The 22,604-nt window shown below is 44.6% G+C and overlaps 1 protein-coding gene across 1 annotated transcript in view; it reads left to right on the top strand.

Moving 5' to 3' along the window:
* The first annotated feature begins 1,676 nt into the window (after window positions 1–1,676).
* The window catches only part of Chrna5 (cholinergic receptor nicotinic alpha 5 subunit), a 30,067-nt gene continuing 9,139 nt past the window's right edge, over window positions 1,677–22,604 (top strand). The window contains exons 1-4 of the mRNA XM_051155733.1: window positions 1,677–1,730; window positions 5,732–5,827; window positions 8,407–8,581; window positions 8,863–9,087. Coding sequence (XP_051011690.1) covers window positions 1,677–1,730; window positions 5,732–5,827; window positions 8,407–8,581; window positions 8,863–9,087 — 550 coding nt within the window. The remainder of the gene's footprint in view (window positions 1,731–5,731; window positions 5,828–8,406; window positions 8,582–8,862; window positions 9,088–22,604) is intronic.

Genomic DNA, 22,604 nt, shown 5'->3' on the forward strand with positions numbered 1-22,604 from the left:
AATACATCTTTAAAAAAAAAATGAGTTTGTGGTCATTTATATTGGCATCTTGATAGAATTTAGAGTCACTATAGAAAGAAATCTGTGGGCAATATCCATAGGGGATTAATGGGTTAACTGAGGTGGGGAAACCCACCCTAATGTGGGTGGTACCATTACTTGGGCTTGGGTTCTGGACTGAATAGAAAGGAAAATCTATTCAGGATTGTGGGCACAGGGTAACTAGCTGCTTCCGGCTCCCGTTCCTTATGGTGACTTCCTTCATGGCTTCCTCACAGTCCTTCCTTCCCTGGGCTGCTTTGGGCAGACACTTTGGCACAGGAACTAGACAAGAACCAAAGGGCCACCTCCCAGGTAAGACAGTCTTCCGTGTAAACCTGCACGGTGCCTGTCCTCAGCTGTCCTCTGGCTAGAGTTCCTTCTCTTCCTTCTGACCAGAACCTAAACCATACATTGCGGGATTCCTCTCTGTGCCTCTCGCCTCAGGTTTCTCCCTTCCCCTCCATCTGATCCAGTATGGCCAGCACTTCGTCCATCTATAGCTCTAGCTCAGGTCACCTTGTCGGAAAGGCAGTTTCTCTTTTTATCGCAATCTCTAGAAGACTGCCCCACCCCCACCCCACATGCGCCATTCTGCTCCCTTCAGCACTTTCCATAAATTTCCTCAGATACTTCTTATCAGATTCAGACACTATGGCATTTGTTTTTCCCCTAGGCAGTAAGTCCCACGAAGACAGCATCGTTTTCCCTTGTGTGTTTGTGCCCTCCACAGAACTCTCATATAGTTGACCCTCAAACCTTTATTGAATGAGTGAGTAGCTGGAAAGCGAGTGGGGAGATTTCAAACGCGGGTTCACCTGACATCAGAGAAAAGGCTGTGCAGTGACTTCCTAGTGCCCCCCAAAAGTTCCTTGTTTCTTCCAATCTATTATCCCACACATTAGTGGAAAGGGAGCTAGGCAGAGAGATATATAGACAGATAGGTAGATATAGATTTTGTGTGTGCATATGCGGACGTGTGTGCGAAGCAATTTTGCCTTTGCTTCACTAACAACCGAAAAGACCAAATAAAAGCAAAGGTTAAATTAGTTTTCTCCATATAAGTGACTTCAAGAACTTTTCAGTTTTCCAAAATAAAAATTAAAAATACCTCAAATTAGTTGGCTGTGTCGTTAGAAGTCCATGAAAAGAGCCTGTCTCTTCTGTGAGGCAGCCGTGGGACTGGGAATTACCGAATAATGTCCAATTTGAAGATCGCTGGATCAGGTGGCTGAATTAGATTAAAGATAATCAATTCTCCGCGATGATTAATGCCGTTCATTACTCTAACCTTCCAAGGGAGCTTATGCTTTTTTATGTTAATTACTATTCCTCAGGAAATGAAAGTAGATGAGAAAGGGAAGCCTGGGAAATCAATTAGAAGAGGGGATGAGAAGATTCAAAGCATTTAAGGAAGCCGCACCTTTGAGGTTCGCTGTCTTCTGACTTCTCAGGAGGTGTTCCGGTGTGGTGTGATGGTAACTCTCACCGTCAGCCTTCCCCGACTTCTAATCACCTGGGAGACATGTCGGAGGAGAAAGCTTAACTGAGTAGGAAGACGCACCCTAAACGTGGCTGGCACCATTCCAGGGACTGGAAGTCAGACCCAAGTAAAATGGAGAAAAGAAAAAAGCCCGATGAGGACCGGCGTTCATGTCGCTCGGTTTCCTGTTCAGCTGCAGTGTGGAGGGGTGAGGGGTCCCAGGACAGTCCAGCCATGGGGGGCTGCCTGCAGGCGCGCTTTCCCTGCCTTTCTCATTCTATCTCATGACCCGAACAGACTCGGTCCTGCAGTTGCTCCTTGTCTGTATTTTTTTGTTTTCTTTTGTTTTGTTTTGTTTGAGACAGGCAGGGTTTCTCTGTGTAGCCTTGGACTGTCCTAGACTCACCTTGTAAACCAGGCTGGCCTCGAACTTTCAGCGATCAGCCTGCCCCTGCCTCCCGAGTGCTGGGAGCAACAGGAAGTGACTGGCCCAGATAGTTTACTTGTTACACACGCAAATGACTTCCGTGGCCTTTTGAAGACCACACTTTTGGGCCAGGGAGAGAGCAAGTTAAAGCGCCAACCACCAAGTTTGGCAACCTGAGTTCCACCCCTCAAACCCACATTAAAAGCCAGATTCAGCCAGGCCAGCGCAAGCCTTTCATCCCAGCTCTCAGGAGGCAGAGGCGGGAGGATCGTTGCGAGTTCAAAGCCAGCCTGGTTTACAAAATGAGCCTAGGACAGCCAAGGCTACACAGAGAAACTCTGTCTTGAAAAACCAGGAAAAAAAAAATGTTGTCCTCTGACCTCCACACATGTGCTGTGGTGGCACATATGCGCGCGCGCACACACACACACACACACACACACACACACACACACACACAAATAAGTATTAAAAGAAGAAGTAAATAAATCAACATGGGAATGCTCTGGAAACAAACTGGCAACCAATTAAATTCACTTAAATTTTTATTTATTGTTGTTGCAATATTTTTTACTATGTGCCTCTGGAGTATGACGATGACCGGCATGCCATGCCTGAGATGACTGGTCTGGTTTGCAGCTGCGAACACCTGGAACATCTATGCTTACAGCTGCAGTGTAATAGCTACTTTGAGTTCACTTTTCACGCCTATAGTAGTAGCCAGCTATAGATAAATGCCCTATCTAGGACAGAAACATGAAGAAAGCAGGTATACATTTGGTAAGAATACTTAAATTCTATCCTTTGCACAGAATTGTATATTTGTAATTACATCTTATATAGATTGTTACAATAGCCCAATATCTTTGTTTAAATTTATAGCAGTATCATCAGTGGAGAACCATCACTTAGCACAAGATATTTGTAATAAATTGTCTTTATTAATCATAAATGTTGAGCTTGTTTATAGTAAACAACACCTACTCTGAATAAAGCAATGTCCTAGTTGACAAAGGACTCCACATGTGACATAATTAATTCCTCAAGATGACATCAGTTAACGGTGACAAGGCTGCCTTTGTTTGTGAACGCACACTCTATGATGTTCACACAATAAGGAAATCACCTAACAGCACATTTCTGGGAGAGGGTCTCCGTTGTTAAGCAGTGCACGGCTGTGATTGCTGAGCAGCTTTATCTGCAGAAATCCGCATTTATCTTAAAGGAAAAGATTCTTTCATAGCATGATTCATCACTGCCAATTTTAAGGACCTTCACCTTTAGAGGGTTGGGATATTATATTGTATCCTCCTAACATGGGCATAACATCTTTATTGTGTGTGTGTCACGTGTGTGCCCATCTGTGCGCAGGTGTGCTCGGGATAGAGGTTCATATCAGGTGTCTTTCCTCTATCTGTCTCCAACTTCGTTTTGGAGATATGACCTCTCACCGTCTAAGCTCAACATTTTGGCTAGACCGTGTGGCCAGCGAGCCGTGGTCAGCGAGCCCCAGACATCTGAGCCTGTCTCTATGTGCAGCCTCCTGTATGAGTGCAGGGAATGAACTCAGCTTCTCAGGCTTATACTGAGGGCACTTCACCCATGAGCCACCTCCCCACCCCAGCGCCTTCACTCTACACAAGGGCTGCTGTTAGTCTGGCTACATTGTAATTCACTGCTTTGCAAGTGAATTACCATTTGCTTGTTAACTCTTGTTTCTCTACTGGCAATCAAATCTATGGCATTATGCTACATTATAGGATTTTTCTATTAGGATAGCTGAGCTTTATGTACGGTTTATATGTAAACATATATTTAAATATAATTACTTATCTTTATATGTTTGCTATATAGATTTATATATCATATTTAATTAAACATAATTAAGTATAGCAATTGCAATCTAACAAAAGTATAAGTTTGATCCCAGGGACCCAATTATTGGAAAGACAGAAGTGATTGTCATGAGCTGTCCCCTGACTTCGCTGTGTGCTGTATGAACACACACATACACCAAGCTCTCTACATGAATCTATGTTTGCCATTTTACATTTTGATTGCAATCCTGAAATAACCCTTGAGAGGGACCTTTGCTTCTTACAGCATTTGTTGGGGCGAGGGGTGTTGACTTTTAATGTCCCATCAACTCTTGCTTTTCTTTCCTCTAATCTGGGACCAACTCATTTACTTTCAGCAATAAAGTTGACAGAATCCATTTTTATCTTTAATTAACTTTTCAGCTTGGCTTTCATTTTAGAGGCTCACAGCAAAATTTATCACCAAGCTGTAATGAAAGCGATAAATGGAAGATTTGAGGACACTGCTTAGCTCTGAATTTAGCGCAGATGACCCTGTTATTGAGAGGAAAAGCCGACAAGCGCATCAATATAAAAGACAACTCATTAGGTCATGCCAGTTGCAGATGACAATGTTTATTTTTGATTTCTTGTACTTATAAATTTTTGGCCTCTTAATTTCATGGACTGTGTTTTAACTCCAAAGCACCAAATTCCTTTTGCTTAGGGGGTTTTCATAAGTATAAAAGCACATCTGAAAATAATTGTCTCATAAATAACTATAGTTACCATCATTGAGCCTTTGGGTGCCATCCTAAGCACTCTGCAAACTCAGCTTCCAATGAACATGTTTTAAGGGACTGTGAAAAGATTACCAAGAAGACTTAAGGGGAGAGACAAAGTTCACTTCAGCAAACCATAACGTCTTTGAAGTCAGATGACCTGGACTGAAATCCCTACTCAACATTCTAGTCAGCTCTGAAATAGTGGATTAACAAATTAGCATTCATTTATTCACCCAATAAACATTTGGAGCATCTAGCATGTGCCCAATATACTAGCGAATAAGCCAGGCACAGCTGCTGCCTATCAGGGGAAATCAGATTCTCAGGAGTTTAGAGAGAGTTACAAACTGTAACAAACAAGGTTGCTAGGGTTTAGATCCTAAACGTCCCCGGAAGACTCTTGTGTTGGAAGCTTGGTCCCTATCTGATGCTGCTCTTGGGTGTGTGGAATTTTTAAGAGGTGGAATCTAATTAAAAGAACTAAGTAATTGAGGGCACTTCTTTGGGGAGGGTGTGGGGATCCTGGCCCCTTCCTTTCTTTCTGTTTGCTTGCAGCCACCATGAGCCCAGCAGCTTTCTTCCACCACCTGCTCCCATCTGGGTGTGCTGTGCTGACACACACCCTAAGCAGCATGGCCAGGTGACCAAAATCAAGGCCCCTGCAATCCATGAGCCAAAATTAAACCTTTTCTTCTTTCATACTGGTTTTCTTCTTCTTCTTCTCTTCTTCTTCTTCTTCTTCTTCTTCTTCTTCTTCTTCTTCTTCTTCTTCTTCTCCTCCTCCTCCTCCTCCTCCTCCTCCTCCTCCTTCTTCTTCTCCTCTCTTCCTCCTCCTTCTTCTTCTCCTCTCTTCCTCCTCCTCCTTCCTCCTCCTCCTTCCTCTCCTCTTCCTCCCACTCCTCCTTCCCCTCCTTCTTCCTTCTCCCTTTTTTCCTCCCACAAGATGGCAGTCTGACTCATACAGTAAGTAGTAAAGGATGGGAAATAGGATCGTGTTGGAGACTGACAGCAAGAGGGAGCAGAAGACACAACTTAGACAGGTTGGCTCATCTTTCAAGGAGTGACAGATAATGCGAGGGCTGAAGCTGGACTAGGGATTAGGCAAAGCAGGAAACAGGAAGAGGGAAGGGAGAAAGGTCCAGGGAGAGTTAATAGCCTATGCCAATGTCCCCTGACAGGAGTGGATTGCTTGTTCTGGCAGCTGAAGGAGCCAGTGTGGCTGGAACTCAGAAAAGGCAAGGTAGTGATGCAGAATTGTCGAAGGCAGCAGGACTTTCCCAAATCTCACAGCAAGAATGTAAGATTTAGTTTCTCAGATGTTCCTGATGCTGCCATCTGTACTCAAGGTTGAGAATAACTCGATGAGTGAAGGCGGGGGAGGTACTGGGGTGATTTCCAGACTTTGAGTGTGAGTAGTTTGCTGGATAGTGATGGGAAGGCTAGCAGAAAAGAATAGTTGGGGAAGTATTAAGTGATGTGTAACATTAATGATTTCAAGTTCACCGCAGGCTCACAGGAGCCTAGAGGTAAGATCAATAACAAAGTGTGCACCTGAGCATTCATTGTCTTTTTAAGAATGGTATTTATTGATTTGCTCTTTTTGGTGTGTGTGTGTGTGTGTGTGTGTGTGTGTGTGTGTGTGTGTAGTGAATATCTCCTTGTGTGACTTAAGCTAGTATGGAACTCATGATACCTCAGCCTCAGCCTCTCCTGAGTGCTAAAGATGCAGTCATGTACCAACTCCACCAGAATGTAGGTGATATTTACATAGAAAAAAAAGGGGGGGAGATTATTGATGCTAATGGGCTTCTGAAAGGGAAAAGAATGCAAAAGAATAAAGAACTCATGAAGATAAAATGGGGGTAATAAAAGTACTTTCCTAGTATTGCTGCTTGCGAGTAAATTAACCTGTGTGTTTTAAAATACATATTATATTTCCGTATTTGTTAGGTTAATATGATAACTATTTTTTTCTTTGGCTTTTTTAAAGACAGGATTTCTCTGTGTAGCCTTGGCTGCCCCGGACTCACTTTCTAGACAAGGCTGGCCTTGAACTCACAGAAATCTGCCTGCCTCTGGCTTCCTTAATGCTGGGATTACAGGCCTGCGTGCCACCATGCCCGGCAGCATGATAATCGTTAAGCCCGATTTTATTTCGTCTGGGGTGTGGGTGTAGGCAAGTGAGTATGTATTCAAATGCTTGAAAGTTCGGAGGCCAGAGAAGGATGTCAGCTATCCCACTGTATCACTCTTCACCTTTCCCCTTTAAAACAGCGTCTCTCACTGAACCTACAGCTAGGGCCAAAGGCCAGAAAGCCTCAGCAATTCTCCTGTCTCTATCCCACTGGAGTTCTAGGAGTGTTTATGCAGCCATATCCAGCTTTTTGTGAGGGTTCTGGGGTCCAAGCTCAGGTCTTAAGAGCACTTGCTATTCTTTATAAGGATTGCAGTTCAATTTCTAGCATCAAACCCTCATTCCCAGCTCAATAATTGCCTGTGACTCCAGCTCCCAGGGACCCTGGCCTCCTCAGCACTGGCCTCCTCAGGCACCCATGTGCACATACGCATACCCACATACAGACATAAACATAAATAAAAGCAAAAGCGGTACAAAACAGAAACTGAGCTGCATGACAGTCCCTTTAGCTACCTCTTAGTGGGTAGATGCTACACCAGGAGAACTTTGGTGGTGGCTGCAGCAACAGCAGCCGCTGTCATAGGCATTTGAGGAGCAGTGTCTCCTAGCAACGACAAGATGCCTGTCAGCAATTAGGTAGAGATGCACACCCGGCAAATGTGAAGGATTAGCATACCATCCTAGAGGGGAAAGCGTCCAAGGTGAATGCATTGTGTTCTGTGATCATTTGCCTGGAGGTTTGAAAGTGCCCGGAACACTACACGCTACACCTCTCCCATAACTCGCAATGGTGTTTTGCAGGGAAGATGGAGGTGGCCGTGTCTGATGACCATAGATGAAACACTCTGGGGCCGTCCAGAAGTTCCATTTATGCTCACTGCAGCTGAGCTAACAACCATTTAATTCCAGCTTTGCCACTGACAGGCACTGTGGCCTTCCGTAGTTATCCAACTACTTGTCTCCAAGTCCCTCAGCTGTATAAGCAGAACGACACTTTAAAGCCATCCGAACACTGGCTGGGACGAATGGTATAAGAGGCTGCAAGTCCTATAGATTCTTCAAAGCATAAATGTGTCATGCAAGGAGGGCTAAGCACTGTCTCACTCCTGTGCAGAGGTGTTATTAATGACCAGCCTGTGGACACCACACACATCTTTTATTTGTTGGCTCCGTCACTTTCCTGCTTAAACACACTAGCTCCATTGGATAATGTTTCCATTTCCCTGCTTATACTTGGACCTTGGACCCAGGGGGGAAAAAAAAGTCTTAAGTGAATTTTGCCTTTGAGATTCTTTGCAACCAGGTCTCACTTTCAACAGATTTATGTAGCCTGAAGCTTGGAGTGAGATTTCTGCCTACAATGAACTGTAGAGGTGCCAACTCCATAATTTTCTGTGAAAAAAATCTGGCATGCTCTGCCACTGAAGTTTAAAGATAATTTGCCTGAATCTCTTCAACCAAATGAAGCTTTCTAATCGATTATGAACAGAAGCAATGAGGTACAGTATAGGGTCTAGAGGGATTTGAGACCCAGTCAGCATCAATCTCCATCAAGGTTGTTAGGAGGCTGTGGCAGTCAATGGCAGTAATATGTACAGTCTAAATGATGGCAGCAAGGACACCATGGCCTACTCTGGAAGCAATTGGCTATCATTTCTGCGGATGGCTGGAATGAATGTCAAAACTGTCCGTCACAGCTGTCTTTCAGAGCCCTCAAGTTTAGCCATTTCATTTTAAAGGAAGTGAAAATAGGCCAACAAAGGAAGGATGATTTGACCAGGGTGACCTTGCACCTACAGCAAGGGCGTGAGAGGCAGCAGCAGGGAGACAGTCATACTGGCTTACGTGGGAATCCAAAGTTCCACAGGCTGCCCCAAGAGGATTACCATGGGTTTGAAGCCAGATTACGCCACAGTAACAAACGAAACAAAATCGCATCAAAACAAAAGTCAGGACAATCTTCGCACCTGTCAGAATGCACTTGCAGGCTGGGACAGGTTGACAAAGCAGAGCCAGGTGTGGAAAAGGCACAGCTAAAATGAGTTGATGAAGCTGGACCAGAGGCGGAGCCTAGAAGAACTGGGCGTGGCCTCAGGGGCGGGACTACGGACCGTGGGGGGGCGGGGCCAAGAACCGCGGCTCCGCCCTCGCCCGCCGCCCGCTTTCCTAGGAGCCTCGTAGTGGGCTTCTTTCAGGAGCTGAAGAGCGGGCTGCGGGCGGCTCGGGAGGAACGAGCGGAAGTTCGGCGGCAGCTTGCGCGCCCGGTTCCTCAGGGCCCGGCGTTATCCGCGAGGCGGCCGTCGGCGAGCGGGTGATGGCGGCGCGGGGGTCGCGGCGGCGCGCGCTGCGGCTGCTCTTGATGGTGCAGCTGCTGGCGGGGCGCTGGCGGCCGGCCGGGGCGGCGCGGGGCGCGCGGGGAGGTGAGCCCGGGCGGGGCTGCGGGCCGTGGGGCTCCGCTCCGTTTTCCTTTCTTCTGGAAATTCGGGGAGAGGTTCCAGGTTAGCACCCAGCCTTGTTCATCCAAATGCAAAGAAAAGGCCAGTTTTGGCGTTCGGTGGCTCTCACGGTTGGGGCGGCCGGTGTAAGGTGTGCCCCGGTACAACTTTCCTAGAGCTTGTGGCTGTGATCGCCCTTCCCACTTCGTAGCTAGTCCATGGTGTCGAAACTCTGGGCTTAACGCTCACCTTTTAAGACTTTATAGTCTATCCTCTTTGCCCTCACTCCTACAACATCTTTGCTAGAAGACGCAAACGTTTGCTGAAGCTAGGTAGCCCACACCCCTGGCTTCCGGACTCATCTTGATTCCCAGTTTCTTTGGGGCGCCGCTCGCGAACACCGCCCCGCCCCCCTCCCCCGGTCAGTGTTTGAAGGTTGTTGTGCATCGGGATAGAAACAAACAAGCCCAGGACTTTGGATTTCCAGTGCTTTAGCACATTTTAGTCGGCCCTTTCAGCACTTTGGAGAAAAATGCTGCCATTTCTGGAGCACCTGTGGTGTGTCCTACGCTAGAGAAGCTGTGGCGGCTTTAAGCTGAAGGTCGCTGCACCTGAAGCTCAGTTTTAGTGAACCGAGGAAGCCTACAGGACCTTTACTTGTCTTTCTTTCGTTAACATTCTTAAACTTTGTGTGAATCCTGATTTTCTTTAGGAAGTAGTAACTTCGAAGACTAGAATTCCCGGTTACAGGATGATGAGTCTACTGAAGCAATGAAATCTTTGCAGAGAGTGTTAATAGTTTAGAGAAAGAAAACAATGTTCTTGTCTCGAATTATGTCTCCAAGCGTGTCTTGTCTTAGGACAGAATTCTCTCCGCTGCCTTCCTCCTTTGAAAGACGAGGACAACACTGTTTATTTTTCCCAGCCATTTTCAGGATTGATTGGTGCATATAAAACTCCAGGCAGTGTCTCGCAGCCTAGAAAATGGTAGTTCTGCCTCTTTTGGTGGAGCTGGGAACTTGAAAAGGTTTCTCTGTTTTAAGATAAATCATTGTTGCCGAGTCTTCAATGGTGTAAATGACTAACTCTTTCGCAGGGATCCGTGTTTTAGCCAGAGTTGATGGTCTGCTCCTTTCTGCTCCCACTGAGTGGGGTTTCTTTTATAATAACCATTTTGTTTTTATTTTTGTCCCATGTGAGCTCCTTTGGACCCCTGATTCCTTTGTGTGTGTGGGTTTGTGCATGTTCTGGTAGAGGCCAGCGGTCAGTTGTGGGTATATTGTTCCTCAGAGCCATCCTTTTAGGCTGGCTTTTGTTGTTTGCTTGTTTGTTTGTTTGTGGCAGTCTCTCACTGCCACCTGGTGCTGATGGATTAAGATAGGCTAGTTGACCATCCTGCTGAATTCCATGGATCTACTGTCTCTCCTCCCTAGTGGTGGTGGGATTACAAGGGCCGTGTTTTTGTTTTTGTTTTTGTTTTTTATAGATTAAAGGCCTCCTTGCTAGGCCTTTTACATTTTGCTGTGGGTTAAACTCAGGTCTTTGTGGATGTGCAGTAAACACTTAAGCAGAGCCATCTCCCAGCCCCCAAGAGCTGTCTGTTTTTCTCTGTGTCCTCAATTCCTAGTTTATTATAGGAGACTAGTAAATGTTTATAGAGGAATGAAGGGAGCAATAACACCCCCCTGGATATTGTCTCACTTGTAAGGAAAGGCTGTTAAGCAACCCCCTGTACAGCTAGAAACTTCTTAAGTTCTGTGCATTCTAAATGAGCATGGTGAAGAGGACAGAGATTCAGACCGGTAGCGTGGCAGTCGTGCAAATGAGTGTTAGTGTGTTTTTGTGGTCTACCTTTGCAGGTCACAGTGGCTGACGTCTGTGTGGGAGCGCTAAGAGACCTACGAACTGGCTGTGGGTTTTTTTGGGGCATATTCAACTTTGCTGACTCCTTATCTCTCCTCCTTTAAGATGATAGAGTGGAAAGGTAGCTGTTTTTGAAAGAATTGGTTTTTTTTTATATTTATGTTTTATTGTTTTCATGTTCATCTTAGATTCTCATTGTAACTCTTATGGTTTCCAATGAGCCAGTTCCCAGACAAAAAAAATCTCGTCCAGTCAGTCAGCAGCTGACTGAAGGTCAAAGAGCTGTGGAAAGTAGCCGGGGAGGCAATTTTGTCTGCCGTGAAATATAATTTACTAGTACATTAAGATAATATAGGTTCTTTGAGCTGACCTGTGATGAGGACATTTATGGAGATTAAACAGTCATTAGTTACGTATAGTTCTTAGCTGGGCCACATTTTAAGTGGTTGAAACTTTATTTTAGTATAAGGTTCTTCAGCCAAAGGAAGGTAAGATAATTCATAGAAAATGTGAGCTTTGAAGGTTTCTTTTTTGTCTTTTCCCCTTTAGTTGCTTCCATTTACACTTTGAGAAACTAACAGAAATGCATACAAAGTGGCTATAAACTTTACTTTTATCATTTATTAATTTATTATTATTGTTATTGTTGTTGTTATTATTATTATTATTATTATTATTATTATTATTATTATTATTATTAGTTTTTCAGACAGGGTCTCTCTGTCTGCCTTGGCTGTCCTGGACTTGCTTTGTAGACCAGGCTGGCCTCGAACTCACAGCCATCTACCTGCCTCTGCCTCCCGAGTGCTGGGATTAAAGGTGTGCGCCACTACCGCCCGGCTATTATTATTATTTTTAAAGAAAGTATTGATGTTTATTGAGTATGCGTTCAGTACTCTGGCTTTGTATGTTTTGACTCCTGTGAAACAGCCCACTGTGTGTGAATGTTCTTTCTATACACTCTTCCTGCAGGGCTCCCTCAGGACAGGTGAGTGTTTAGGTGCTGGAGACATGACAGCAGACAACGTCTCTTTAGAGTTTGATTCAACAGATGATGAAATTGACATACAAGCAATTGATATGACTTGGTCTAGGCCACAGCTAGTGACTGAGAGAATTTGGACTTGAACTTGGGGAGTCTGAGAGTCTGATGGGGCTCTGCTTTTAATCACCAGCCTCAGCTAACCTCATATTTTACTCAGTCAGCCAATATAGGTGAAACAGGAATTTAATTTGGTGGGGTTAATTTTTTTTAATATATACTTTTAGTGAAAATGATTCTTTTCATTCAGTATATCATGATCATGATTCCCTACCTCCCTACCCACCCAACTCTATGCCCTTTTGGAGAAATAATCTCTCTTTCTCTCTTTAGACAACAAACATGCAAACAAACAAACCAGAATTTTTAAAAAAATAGAAAATACCATTGAGTTTGTTTTGTTTCGGCTGTCAGCTGCTGGGCATGAGGCCTACTCTTAAGTGTGTTCAATATACCCAATGAGACTCCCCTGGAGAAAACTAATTTCTCCTTTACAAGAGGCTGTCAGTTTGAAGTAGCTTCTTGATTGTGAGTGGGACACAGCCTGACTTGAACCCGTGCATCCCCGTGCATGCTGCTGCATCTCTGAGTTCCTATGTGTGTCAGTCCTCTTGTGCCTGGAAGGCAGTGTTTTCTTGATGTCATCCACCCCCCTCCCCAAACCCACCCCCGCTCTCGTCTTTTCTGCCTCCTCTGTATAGCTCGCCGAGCCCTTAGGGGAGTGTGGTTTGATAAAGACATCCCATTTTGGACGAGTGTTCCAAACTCTCTGTCTCCGTGCACTTGTCCAGCTGTGGTTCTCTGAGTTACTTCCTATCTACTGCAAAGGGAAGCTTCTCTGATGATGGCCGAGCGAAGAGACTGATCTACAGACAAAGCAGAATGTCAGTAGGAGTCATTTTATTGCTATGTCCTTTTAGCAGAATAATAGCATTTGGTTTCCGTCTAGACCCGTGGCCTCTCCAGTCTCAGGTTCTGGGCCACCAGAGCTGTGTCAGGCATGGATTCTGTTTTGTGTAGTAGCCTTAAATCCAGTCAGAGAATGGTTAGTTACTCCTACAATGTGTGTGCCACCATTGCACCAACATGTCATGCAGGCACGCCAGTGTTGCAGACTTCAGGGTCTGTGGTTCTATCTCCTCCGGTAGCATGTAGAGTGCCTCCCAGTACCATGGCTACTGTCAGTAGGGGTGAAGGCGACCATTAGGCACCAGCTTGATTTCTTTGTGTTCAAGGAGACATGTAAGTGTTGACTTTGGCAATCGGGCCTTACTGTCGGTTTGTGGAAAACAACCATAGCCTTGGCAATAGATTGAAATGTTTGGTTTAGGGGTTTCCATGATGACCCTTTGGCCAATGACTCAGCTAGATGTAACTTCCACTATTAGGTGACTCCATTTAGATTTCTTTCCTATATGTACAGAGTTATGATGGTTAAGATGACTCTAGGACTTGGTACCTGGCGTTGTCTTTGTTGGTTGGGAGTTTCCATTCCTTGCTCTATATTTCCCTCTCTGGGTCTCTCCATAGTCCTGTTCCACACAGACGTGTCTTTTCCGTGTAGCCCTGGCTGTCCGGAAACTCGCTCTGTAGACCAGCTGTCCTCAAGCTCAGAGGTCTGCCGGCCTCTGCCTCCCGTGTGCTGGGATTAAAGGCGTGTGCTACCACACTGCCCTCTCTAGATTTCAGGAAAATGTGGTGTCAGTAGGCTTCCTGGTAGAGAGTGCTTCTTCAGATTAGGGGTGGCAGAGAGGACTAGAGATGGGTTAGGAGAAAAGGCTGAGGGGGGTTATGGGAAAGAGCTAAGGGGATTATGTCCACACCAAGAGGCAGGGTCCCCAGGGAATTTGAGGTGTGGTGGGATAAGGGGCTCCTGTAAGTAGGTTGCAGTAAGACAAAGACTATGTCTGGAGAGACAGGGGTGAGAGGGCTAGGGGGGTCCTGTGTCAAGAGTTGGAGTCTCCAGTGAATGAGAATGAGCTAGAAGGGAGAGCTGAGCAGGTCCAGAAGGGGCGGGGGGCACAGTTGGGTCTTCACCACAGTTGGGTCTTCACCAAGGTTCAGTGGACCTCAGGGAAGGCAAGTAGGGTAGAAGCCACATTTGTCATTCTTGTGCTTACGCTTAAATCCAACTTTTCACTCATTTACTTTGAAATTAAAAACTATTTTGGCCAGGTATGGTGGCACTCACCTGTATTCCCAGGACTTGGAAGGCAGAGACAAGAGGAGTTCAAGACTATAGGGAATGGAAGGAAAGCTTTGCTAGCTATCATCTTATAGGATTTAATGCCTAGAATATATGAAGAGCTTAAAAATAAAACCCTAAATACAAAAACTCAATCCTGTTAGTAAGTGGGCTAGTGCAACGAATAGACGGCTCTCAAAAGATGAAATAACAAATATCCAGTACGCATATAAAAATGTTTCACAGCCCTAGCCATCAGGGAAATATAAATTAAAACTACATCGATACTTTTCTATTCAGAAAAGAAGCCACCAAACAAACAAATAAAAACAATGAATGCTGGAAGCTGGCGAGATGACTCAGTGGTTAAGAATGCCTGCTGCTCCTGCAGAGGACCATAGCTTGCTTTCCAGCACTCGTACTGAGTAGCTCACAACCACCTGTAACACTCCAGTGCTAGATATGATGGTTTCTTCTGTATGTACACACACACACACACACACACACACACACACACACACACACACACTCAAACACTTTAAAAATGTTGTCAAGAAAGGTAGGAATGTAAATTAGTCAGTGTGGCCTTTTCTCAAGAAAACTAGAAGTAGAACTGCCATATTACCCAGATACACTGCTCCTAGGTGTTCACCCACAGGACTCGACACCATCGTATCACAGAGATACTTGCACATCTGTGTGTATTCCAACACTTCACAATAGCTAAGTTATGGAATCAGCCCATGTTCAGCCAACAGCTGAATGGATGAAGAAGATGTGATACATACGCAATGGAAGGGTTTTTTTTCTATCTTAAAAGCGAATGGAATTCTGTTATTTGCAGGAAGATGAGTGCAACTGGAGAGTACACTGAAGTGTACTCAGAAAGACAAATCCTGTGTTTTATCTCATTTTAGGTTCTAGACTTTATGTGGATAAAACCTTCGTAAAATCATGTGTGTGAGAAAGACGGAGCCAGGCATGAAGAGAGAAATGAGAGTGGGGGAAGGAAAGGGGCTGGCAAGAGGGGAGGGGAGTAGAAGGGGTTGGAGATGGAGTGTGGCCAATGCATGTGACACCCTTGAATGAGATGTTTGCATGAACGTCATCACCATGCACAGTGACTGAACACCGACAAAACCTTTTTAAAGTTCACAGCCAACTTGGACTATACAGGCCTTGTCTTACAAAAAGAAAATAATTGTTCTCTTGAAAATGCTGAATATATCCTATAATCTTGAGTGTGAGCACCTGCAAGATAGAGTCACAATTCACTGGGTGGTGCAGTTGTCCCTGAGAATGTATTCATTTATTGAGACAGGTTTCATGTTGTAGCCCAGGTTGGCCTCAATGTGATGCGTAGTCCAGGATGACCTCATCTTGCCTCCACTTCTCAAATGCTGGGATTACAGTTGTGTTTCACTGTGCTTGGGCCTGAGTTTATTAAAGTGCTTGTTGATGGGACTCTGACATGGGTGTCAGAATAGAGGGTTCCTTTTGATCGATAGTTATGAATTATATCTGTCAGGCAATTTTTAAAAACTAGCCTGCGTTTTTAGTACAGTAATTTTAGCATAGCATTTTTCTTCTGGTAGCATTGTTTTTCTTTTATAACAGTTGGAATTAAATTCTTTTTTTTTTTAAGATTTATTTATTATGTATACAGTGCTCTATTTGCATGTACACCTTCAGGCCAGAAGAGGATATCAGATCACATTATAGATGGCAGTGAGCCACCATGTGGTTGCTGTGAATTGAACTCATGACCTTTGGAAGAGCAGTTAGCGCTCTTAACCACTGAGCCACCTCTCCAGAGCCTTTAAATTCTTTTAGATGATATTTTTAGTTTAAAGTCAAGTAAGTGAGTTGACACAGAGTTCGAGGCCAGCCTGGTCTGCAAAGTGACTCCAGGACAGCCAAGGCTACACAGAGAAACCCTGTCTTAGAAAAAAAAAAAAAGAAGAAGAATTTGTTTCTTTAGAATTTTCTTTGCAACAGTATGATGGAAAAATCATTAAAACAAACAAACAAAAAACCCAAAACCCTTTTAGGTGTGTGCATGCATGTCTGCGTATGTGCACATCAGTGTGGATGTCTAAAAAGGCCAGGAGGCCAGGCTCTCTGGAGATGAACTTATGGCAGTTGTGAGCCTTCCAGGGTGGGTGCTAGGAATCAACTTTAGGCTCTCTATAAGAGCAATAAGTACTCAATCCCTGGTTTTGGAAAAAAAATTTTTTTGAGACAGGGGTTCTCTATGTAGCCCTGGCTATCCTGGACTCGCATTGTAGACCAGGCTGGCCTCAAACTCACAGCGATCCACCTGCCTCTGCCTCCTGAGTGCTGGGATTACAGGCGTGTGCCACTTTTTTTTTGGCTTTTCAAGACAGTGTTTCTCTGTGTAACAGCTCTGGCTGCCCTGGAACTCCCTCTGTAGTCCAGGCTGGCCTTCAACTCACAGAGATCCACCTGCCTCTGCCTCCCAAGTTCTGAGATTAAAGACGTGCGCCACCACCACCTAGCCTTCCAGAGACTTTCTTGTTTTGTTTTTGTTTTTTCAAGACAGGGTCTCTCTGTGTTAGCCTTGGCTGTCCTGGACTTGCTTTGTAGAATAGGCTAGCCTCGAACTCACAGCAATCTGCCTAGCAGTTTGCCTGCCTCTGCCTCCCGCGTGCTGGGATTAAAGGCGTGCAGCACCATGGCCGGCTTTTGGGGTTTTGTTAAGGGCATGTGGGGATTCAGAAGGTCAGAGGCAGGGCGTGAGGCTGGATGCCGCTAAGCTCTCAAGGGAAGTTTGTAAAATTCATACTGTGCTGGCTGTACTTGAGTTTTGCTCGCTGGCTTGCTTGCTTTTGAGACAAGGTCTCATGTAGCCCAGGTTGATGTCATTTTTATATGTAGCCACTGCTGCTGAGAGTGGCTTTAAGTAGGAAAGCTTCTAAATAAGTCCCTGTCATGTCAACCAGTGTCATTCTCAGGATCCAGTGAAAGTAATTATGAGAGTAGTGACTTCTTGCCCAAATGACATAAAACTAATAGATACCTGGGGCTGGAGAGATGGTTTACTGGTTAAGAACACTTGCTGCTTGGGGTGTGGTAGCACCCCAAACTGTCTCAACTCCCCCCCAAAAGTACTTGCTGCTCTTCCAGAGGACCTGAATATGGCGCTCAACACCCATACCATGCAGTTAAACCACTTGTAAGTCCAATTCCAGAGAATCCAGTGCTCTCTCCTGGCCTTAGTTGGTTCCCTCACAACATGGCATGTACATGCATACACATAGATTTTTTTAAAAAAACATGAAAAGACTAATAGAAACCAAGAAAATAAGCATTAGTTCCCCATTCACACAAGTCCGCTTTCTGTCCCCTTTTTCTTTCCTTGTTGTCTCTTGAAACAAGGTCTCACTGTGACTCTGTAGCCTAGGCTGCCCCTGATCTCACTGGGTAGATAAGGCCGGAGAGATGGCTCATTAGTTAAGAACACTTACACTTGCAGAGGACCTGGGTTCAAGTCCCAGCGCCCACATAGTGGCTTACAACCTCTACACTCCAGTTCCAGGGGATTAGCTCTCTCTTCTGACCTCTGAAGGGACCAGGAACTCACGTGGTGCACACACATCCATGCAGGCAAAATACTCCTACACATAAGAATTTAAATTCTAGCAGCAGCAAACCCCTGAAGAATTCCTTGTCTCAGCCCCCCGAGTGCTGGGACTATAGACATGTGCCACTCTACTTGGTTCTTATCTTCAGCTTTCTGTATTTCTTTAAGTCATTGTTTGTTCATAACTGGACAATTCTGAAAAAGTACTTTGGAGTCAAGGTCTACTATAACTCAGACCAGTCTCGGCCAAGTAGCCAAGAATGACCTTTAACTCCCAATTGTCCTGTCTCCACCTCCTAAGTGCTGGGACCACAGAAGTGTGCCACCACCTTGGCTCTCTGGGAAGAAATTTGCAGGAGTCTTCGGAAGGTCACATAGGCTTTGCAGCGTCTTCTGCCATTAGATGTTTTAATTTCCCAGTGCTGTAAATGTATTAGCTTAAATATGTATTTATTACCTAATGCCAAATTAAAGTGGCAAACTCTGCATTTATTTGATTTGTTAATGCTTTACCTTTTTTTGAACTCCTTGAGAACTATTGACTGGGCTTAAACTCAGCACCGCCTAAGGTCATTGTGTTGCTCCTCCTGTTCTGAGAGTCAGGGGAAAGGTGTATAACTGAGCTTAGTAGTAGCAGTTGCAGTGTAACTGTGTCCTGTGATTCTGTGTTTAAAAATCAATAGGAAATAGAGTGAAAACAACACCCCTGCACTCATCCGTGCTACGAAGGCAATGATTAGTAAGCATAGCTTCCTTATTTGTCACATTGAAAGTGCTGAGTTAGTGCGTATTTATTCCCCCACGTTAACTCAATGGTTATGCTCCCTGCTTTATCTTGATAGTGCCTAAAATAGCTCTCCTAGGGCTGCAGCAAGGAGAATTTTTTTTTTTTTAAAGTATGAGAGTCACTCTTTTTGTTGTTGTTAACTTTAAAAAAGGTACAATGAGACTTAGAGGGGAGGAGTAACTACTGCAGGAATGCCTTCATTATGGATGGGGAATATAGTGTATCTGTCACTCTTACAAGTCTTTTCAGGTAGGTGATGTATTTCCCCTTAAGCCTTGAAGAAGTTGGGGGGGTGGCGCTGGGCAGTACCCAGCACAATGTAAAGCAGGCATACCCCTGACTCTGCAGTCCTGCCTCTAGGAGTCAGTCCCTGAATACAGCAGGAAAGATAGACGTACCAGGATGTTAGCTATGGCATTTCCCATAGTGTCATTTTGGTTTTTGTCTGTTTGCTTTTGTTTTTTGAGACAGGGTTTCTCTGTATAGCTTTGTCATGGACTCACTTTGTAGACCAAGCTGGCCTTGAACTCACAGCAATCCTCCTGCCTCTGCCTCTGCCTCCCGGGTGCTGGGATTAAAGGCATGCGCATGCTTCAAATCTGACCACCGTGAGAGCTTCAAGTATGACATGTGCCTGTAACGCAGACCACTTTGTGCTTTTGGAGAAAGGAGAGATAGGTGGGATAACATAGTTTTGAATGGAAAAAATAAAGGCAAAGGACTTTAAAAGGCAAAAATCTTTTTAAGATTTATTTATTTATTTATTAAGTATACAGTGTTTTGCCTGTATTTGCACCAGAATGGGCACCATATCTCATTATAGATGGTTGTGAGCCACCATGTGGTTGCTGGGAATAGAACTCAGGACCCCTGGAAGAGCAACCAGTGCTCTTAACCTCTGAGCCATCTCTCTAGCCCTAAAAGGGAAATATTTGTTCTTCCTTTGTGCATATATGATGTTCATGTGTGTTTGTAGCTAAAATGTGTACATGTCAAACTTATCAGTGGTTAACCCTAGAGTCAGAAAGAGGACAGAAGATGATTCTCAGTGAGCTTCTAGGTTTGAATTGTAACAAAGATCACACCTTATTTTTGTAATCAAAGTATTCAGGTGAAAAAAACAATAACAACAAAACCCACCAAATATGGGGCCTAGTGGGGCCTCTGCTTCTTCTTCTTCTTCTTTAAAGGTTTTATTTATTTTATGCATATGAATGCCCTATCTGCATGTGCACCTGCCTGCCTGCCAGAAGAAGGAATCAGATTCCAGTATAGATGGTTGTGAGCCACCATGTTGTTGCTGGGAATTGAACTCAGGACCTCTGGAAGAGCAGACAGTGCTCTTATCTGATAAGCCATCTCTCCAGCCCAAGGGCCTCTGCTTCTTACTTACTACTGTTAGAGCAAGGCTTCTTAGGGAGGGGCCTTTTGGTGCCCCTCTCCCATTTGACAGTATGGAAAGGCACTTTTGGTTCTTACAAAGAGACAACATATCTGGTGGGTAGAAACTGAAATATACAGGTCCATGATAGTTCCCACACAACAAAGACTCACTGGGCTCAAATGTTAGTAATGCCAAGTCAAGAAATCTTATGTTTAGATTAGAAGGTTGCAACAGTATTTAAGCTTGCAGGTTGTGTATTGCACAATGCCAGAAAGCACCATTCTCATTGTGCAGTGCCCTCTGCATGGCCATAGAATTGTAACTACAATGCATACAAGTTTGCACCCCAGTAGAGCATGTGCAGTGTGCTTGTGTTCTCTTCTGCTCCTAGTGCAGAGCCTGCTGTGGCCACAGCCATCCAGAATCTGTTGAATGGATACATTGAGGTAGTTACTGCTTGGTGTTTCCAAGTTGTAGCAGATGCAAAAGACTTAAGAACTTTTGGGAGAAACTAACCATTACAGTAGATGTTGTCTTACCTTTTGTCTGTAGGTTGGAAAAAGATCAGTAATAGCATGTTGAACGTGGTGGCTGGCGCACGCCTTTAATCCCAGCACTCAGGAGGCAGAGGCAGGCAGATCGCAGTGAGTTCGAGGCCAGCCTGGTCTACAAAGTGAGTCCAGGACAGCCAAAGCTACACAGAGAGACCCTGTCTTAAAAAATCCAAAAAGGAAAAAAAAAAATCAGTAATAGCCATATTTAGTTGCAGAACATGTTGGTGACTTTTTTAATCCCTATTTTTCAATGAGAATAATTATTATTCTTCAAGCATTCCTAGAAGCAGCTTTTCAAATCCTTAACTACCTTTTCTTTTTTCTTTTTTGGTCTATATAGGATCAATAGTGGGAAAGATGTAAATTTTAAGAGATTACTAAGCTGGATGTGGCGGCACACGCCTTTGATCCCAGCACTTGGGAGGCAGAGGCAGGCGGATGTCTGTGAGATCGAGACCAGCCTGGTCTACAAAGCAAGTCCAGGACAGCCAAGGCTACACAGAGAGACCCTGTCTCAAAAGAAAAAAAAAATGCAGAGGAAAAATGTGTTTGTGGCACAAAGCACTCTCAATGTGGTACGATGACAAAGTTTTCTCCAAGTCCCTTGGGGGTTGTTTTTTTTTTTTTTTTTTTAACCTTTGAGTCAGTGTCTTACTCTGTAACCTAGGCTAGCATCCAATCCTTGTTCTTGCTGACTCTGCTTCCTGGGTGCTAGGGTTAAAGGTGTGTTCTGCCACACCTTCCTTCAAGCCTCCAGTCGGTAACGCTAGTAAGGATATTGTCAGTGTACTAATCACCCATAAATCACATATCCCAGAGAAAACAGGGAGCCAAGTACTGAGGCAGACTAGGAGAAGAACATAAACCATTGGGTAATTCTCCTGGAGTCTCTGAAAGCACAAAAGAAAAGCTAAGCTGAACAGCTAGCATGTGGAAATGCGCATGCCATTGGCACCTCGAAAGGCTTACATTCTGGCTTTACACATTCAGTTTGAGTCTGAATATGAGCTGTCTCAAGTTTGAAGAATTGGAATAAAGACATTTAAATTTTTCCGTAAAACCAGGGATGGTGGCACCTGTATGGAATTGTAGCACCTGGGTAGCTAAGATAGGACTAGCAAGTCTCCCAGTCCAGCACAGGCTACACAGCAGGTTCAAGGTCAGCCTGGGCTCTATAAAGACAAAAAGTCAAAGCCAAGTACTTTGGTAAAACCACATTTATTTTTAAAGAAATAATCTTGCTCCTTGTAGTAGAGGTGACCTTCATTCGCATTGTATTAAGGAGTGCCTCTGTGTATCCGATTGTCAACTGCTGAACTGGCAGCGAGCTAAATACAGAGTGTGGTATTGTCCTTGCTCTTGAGGACTCTCCTGTTGCAATGCTGTGTAACAATTACTCCCCAATTATCTCTGATTGGTTAATAAAGAAGCTAAAGAGCCTGTGACTGGGCAGAGGAGACAGTAGGCGGGACTTCCACTCCCAGTCTTGGGGGTCTCAGGATGTAGAGAGGAGAAAGAAGTGGGAGAGAAAGTACGAGCCAGGACTGGGCCGGTGGAGCAGAAGCAGCCCAGGCAGGACCAATATGGCAAGTAATTCAGGCCGTGTGCCTGGGAAGCTGCCAGACTAGCACAGGTGGCTAGAAAGATCGATGTCTGCCCAGTTATAGAGCCTAAAGCTTTTTAATACAGCTAATAGGTCTCTGTGTCATTTATTTGGGAGCTAGAGTGGTGAATAGAAAAGCGTCCCCCTCCTCCAAATTATACACCCCTTCATTTTACTATGGTAAAGAAGAAAGAACGCAGAAGTGCAGAGCTAATGCCCTTCATCGGATGCTAGGCATTCCTCCAAGCCTTTGGCCTCTACATGCTACAATTTCTAACCTATATAAAATAGGAATATCTCATTGGCAAAATATAATTGTTAATAATGTATGGCAAATATGTCTTAATTTTTTTCATTACAAAACATTAGTAAAAGCTGGGTATGGTGGTGCATGCCTTTAATCCCGGCACTTGGGAGGCAAAGGCATGGGGATCGCTGTGAGTTCAAGGCCAGCCTGGTCTATAAAGTGAGTCCAGGACA

Source organism: Acomys russatus, chromosome 14 (genome assembly GCF_903995435.1).
Source record: "Acomys russatus chromosome 14, mAcoRus1.1, whole genome shotgun sequence".
In the NCBI taxonomy this organism is placed as follows: domain Eukaryota; kingdom Metazoa; phylum Chordata; class Mammalia; order Rodentia; family Muridae; genus Acomys; species Acomys russatus.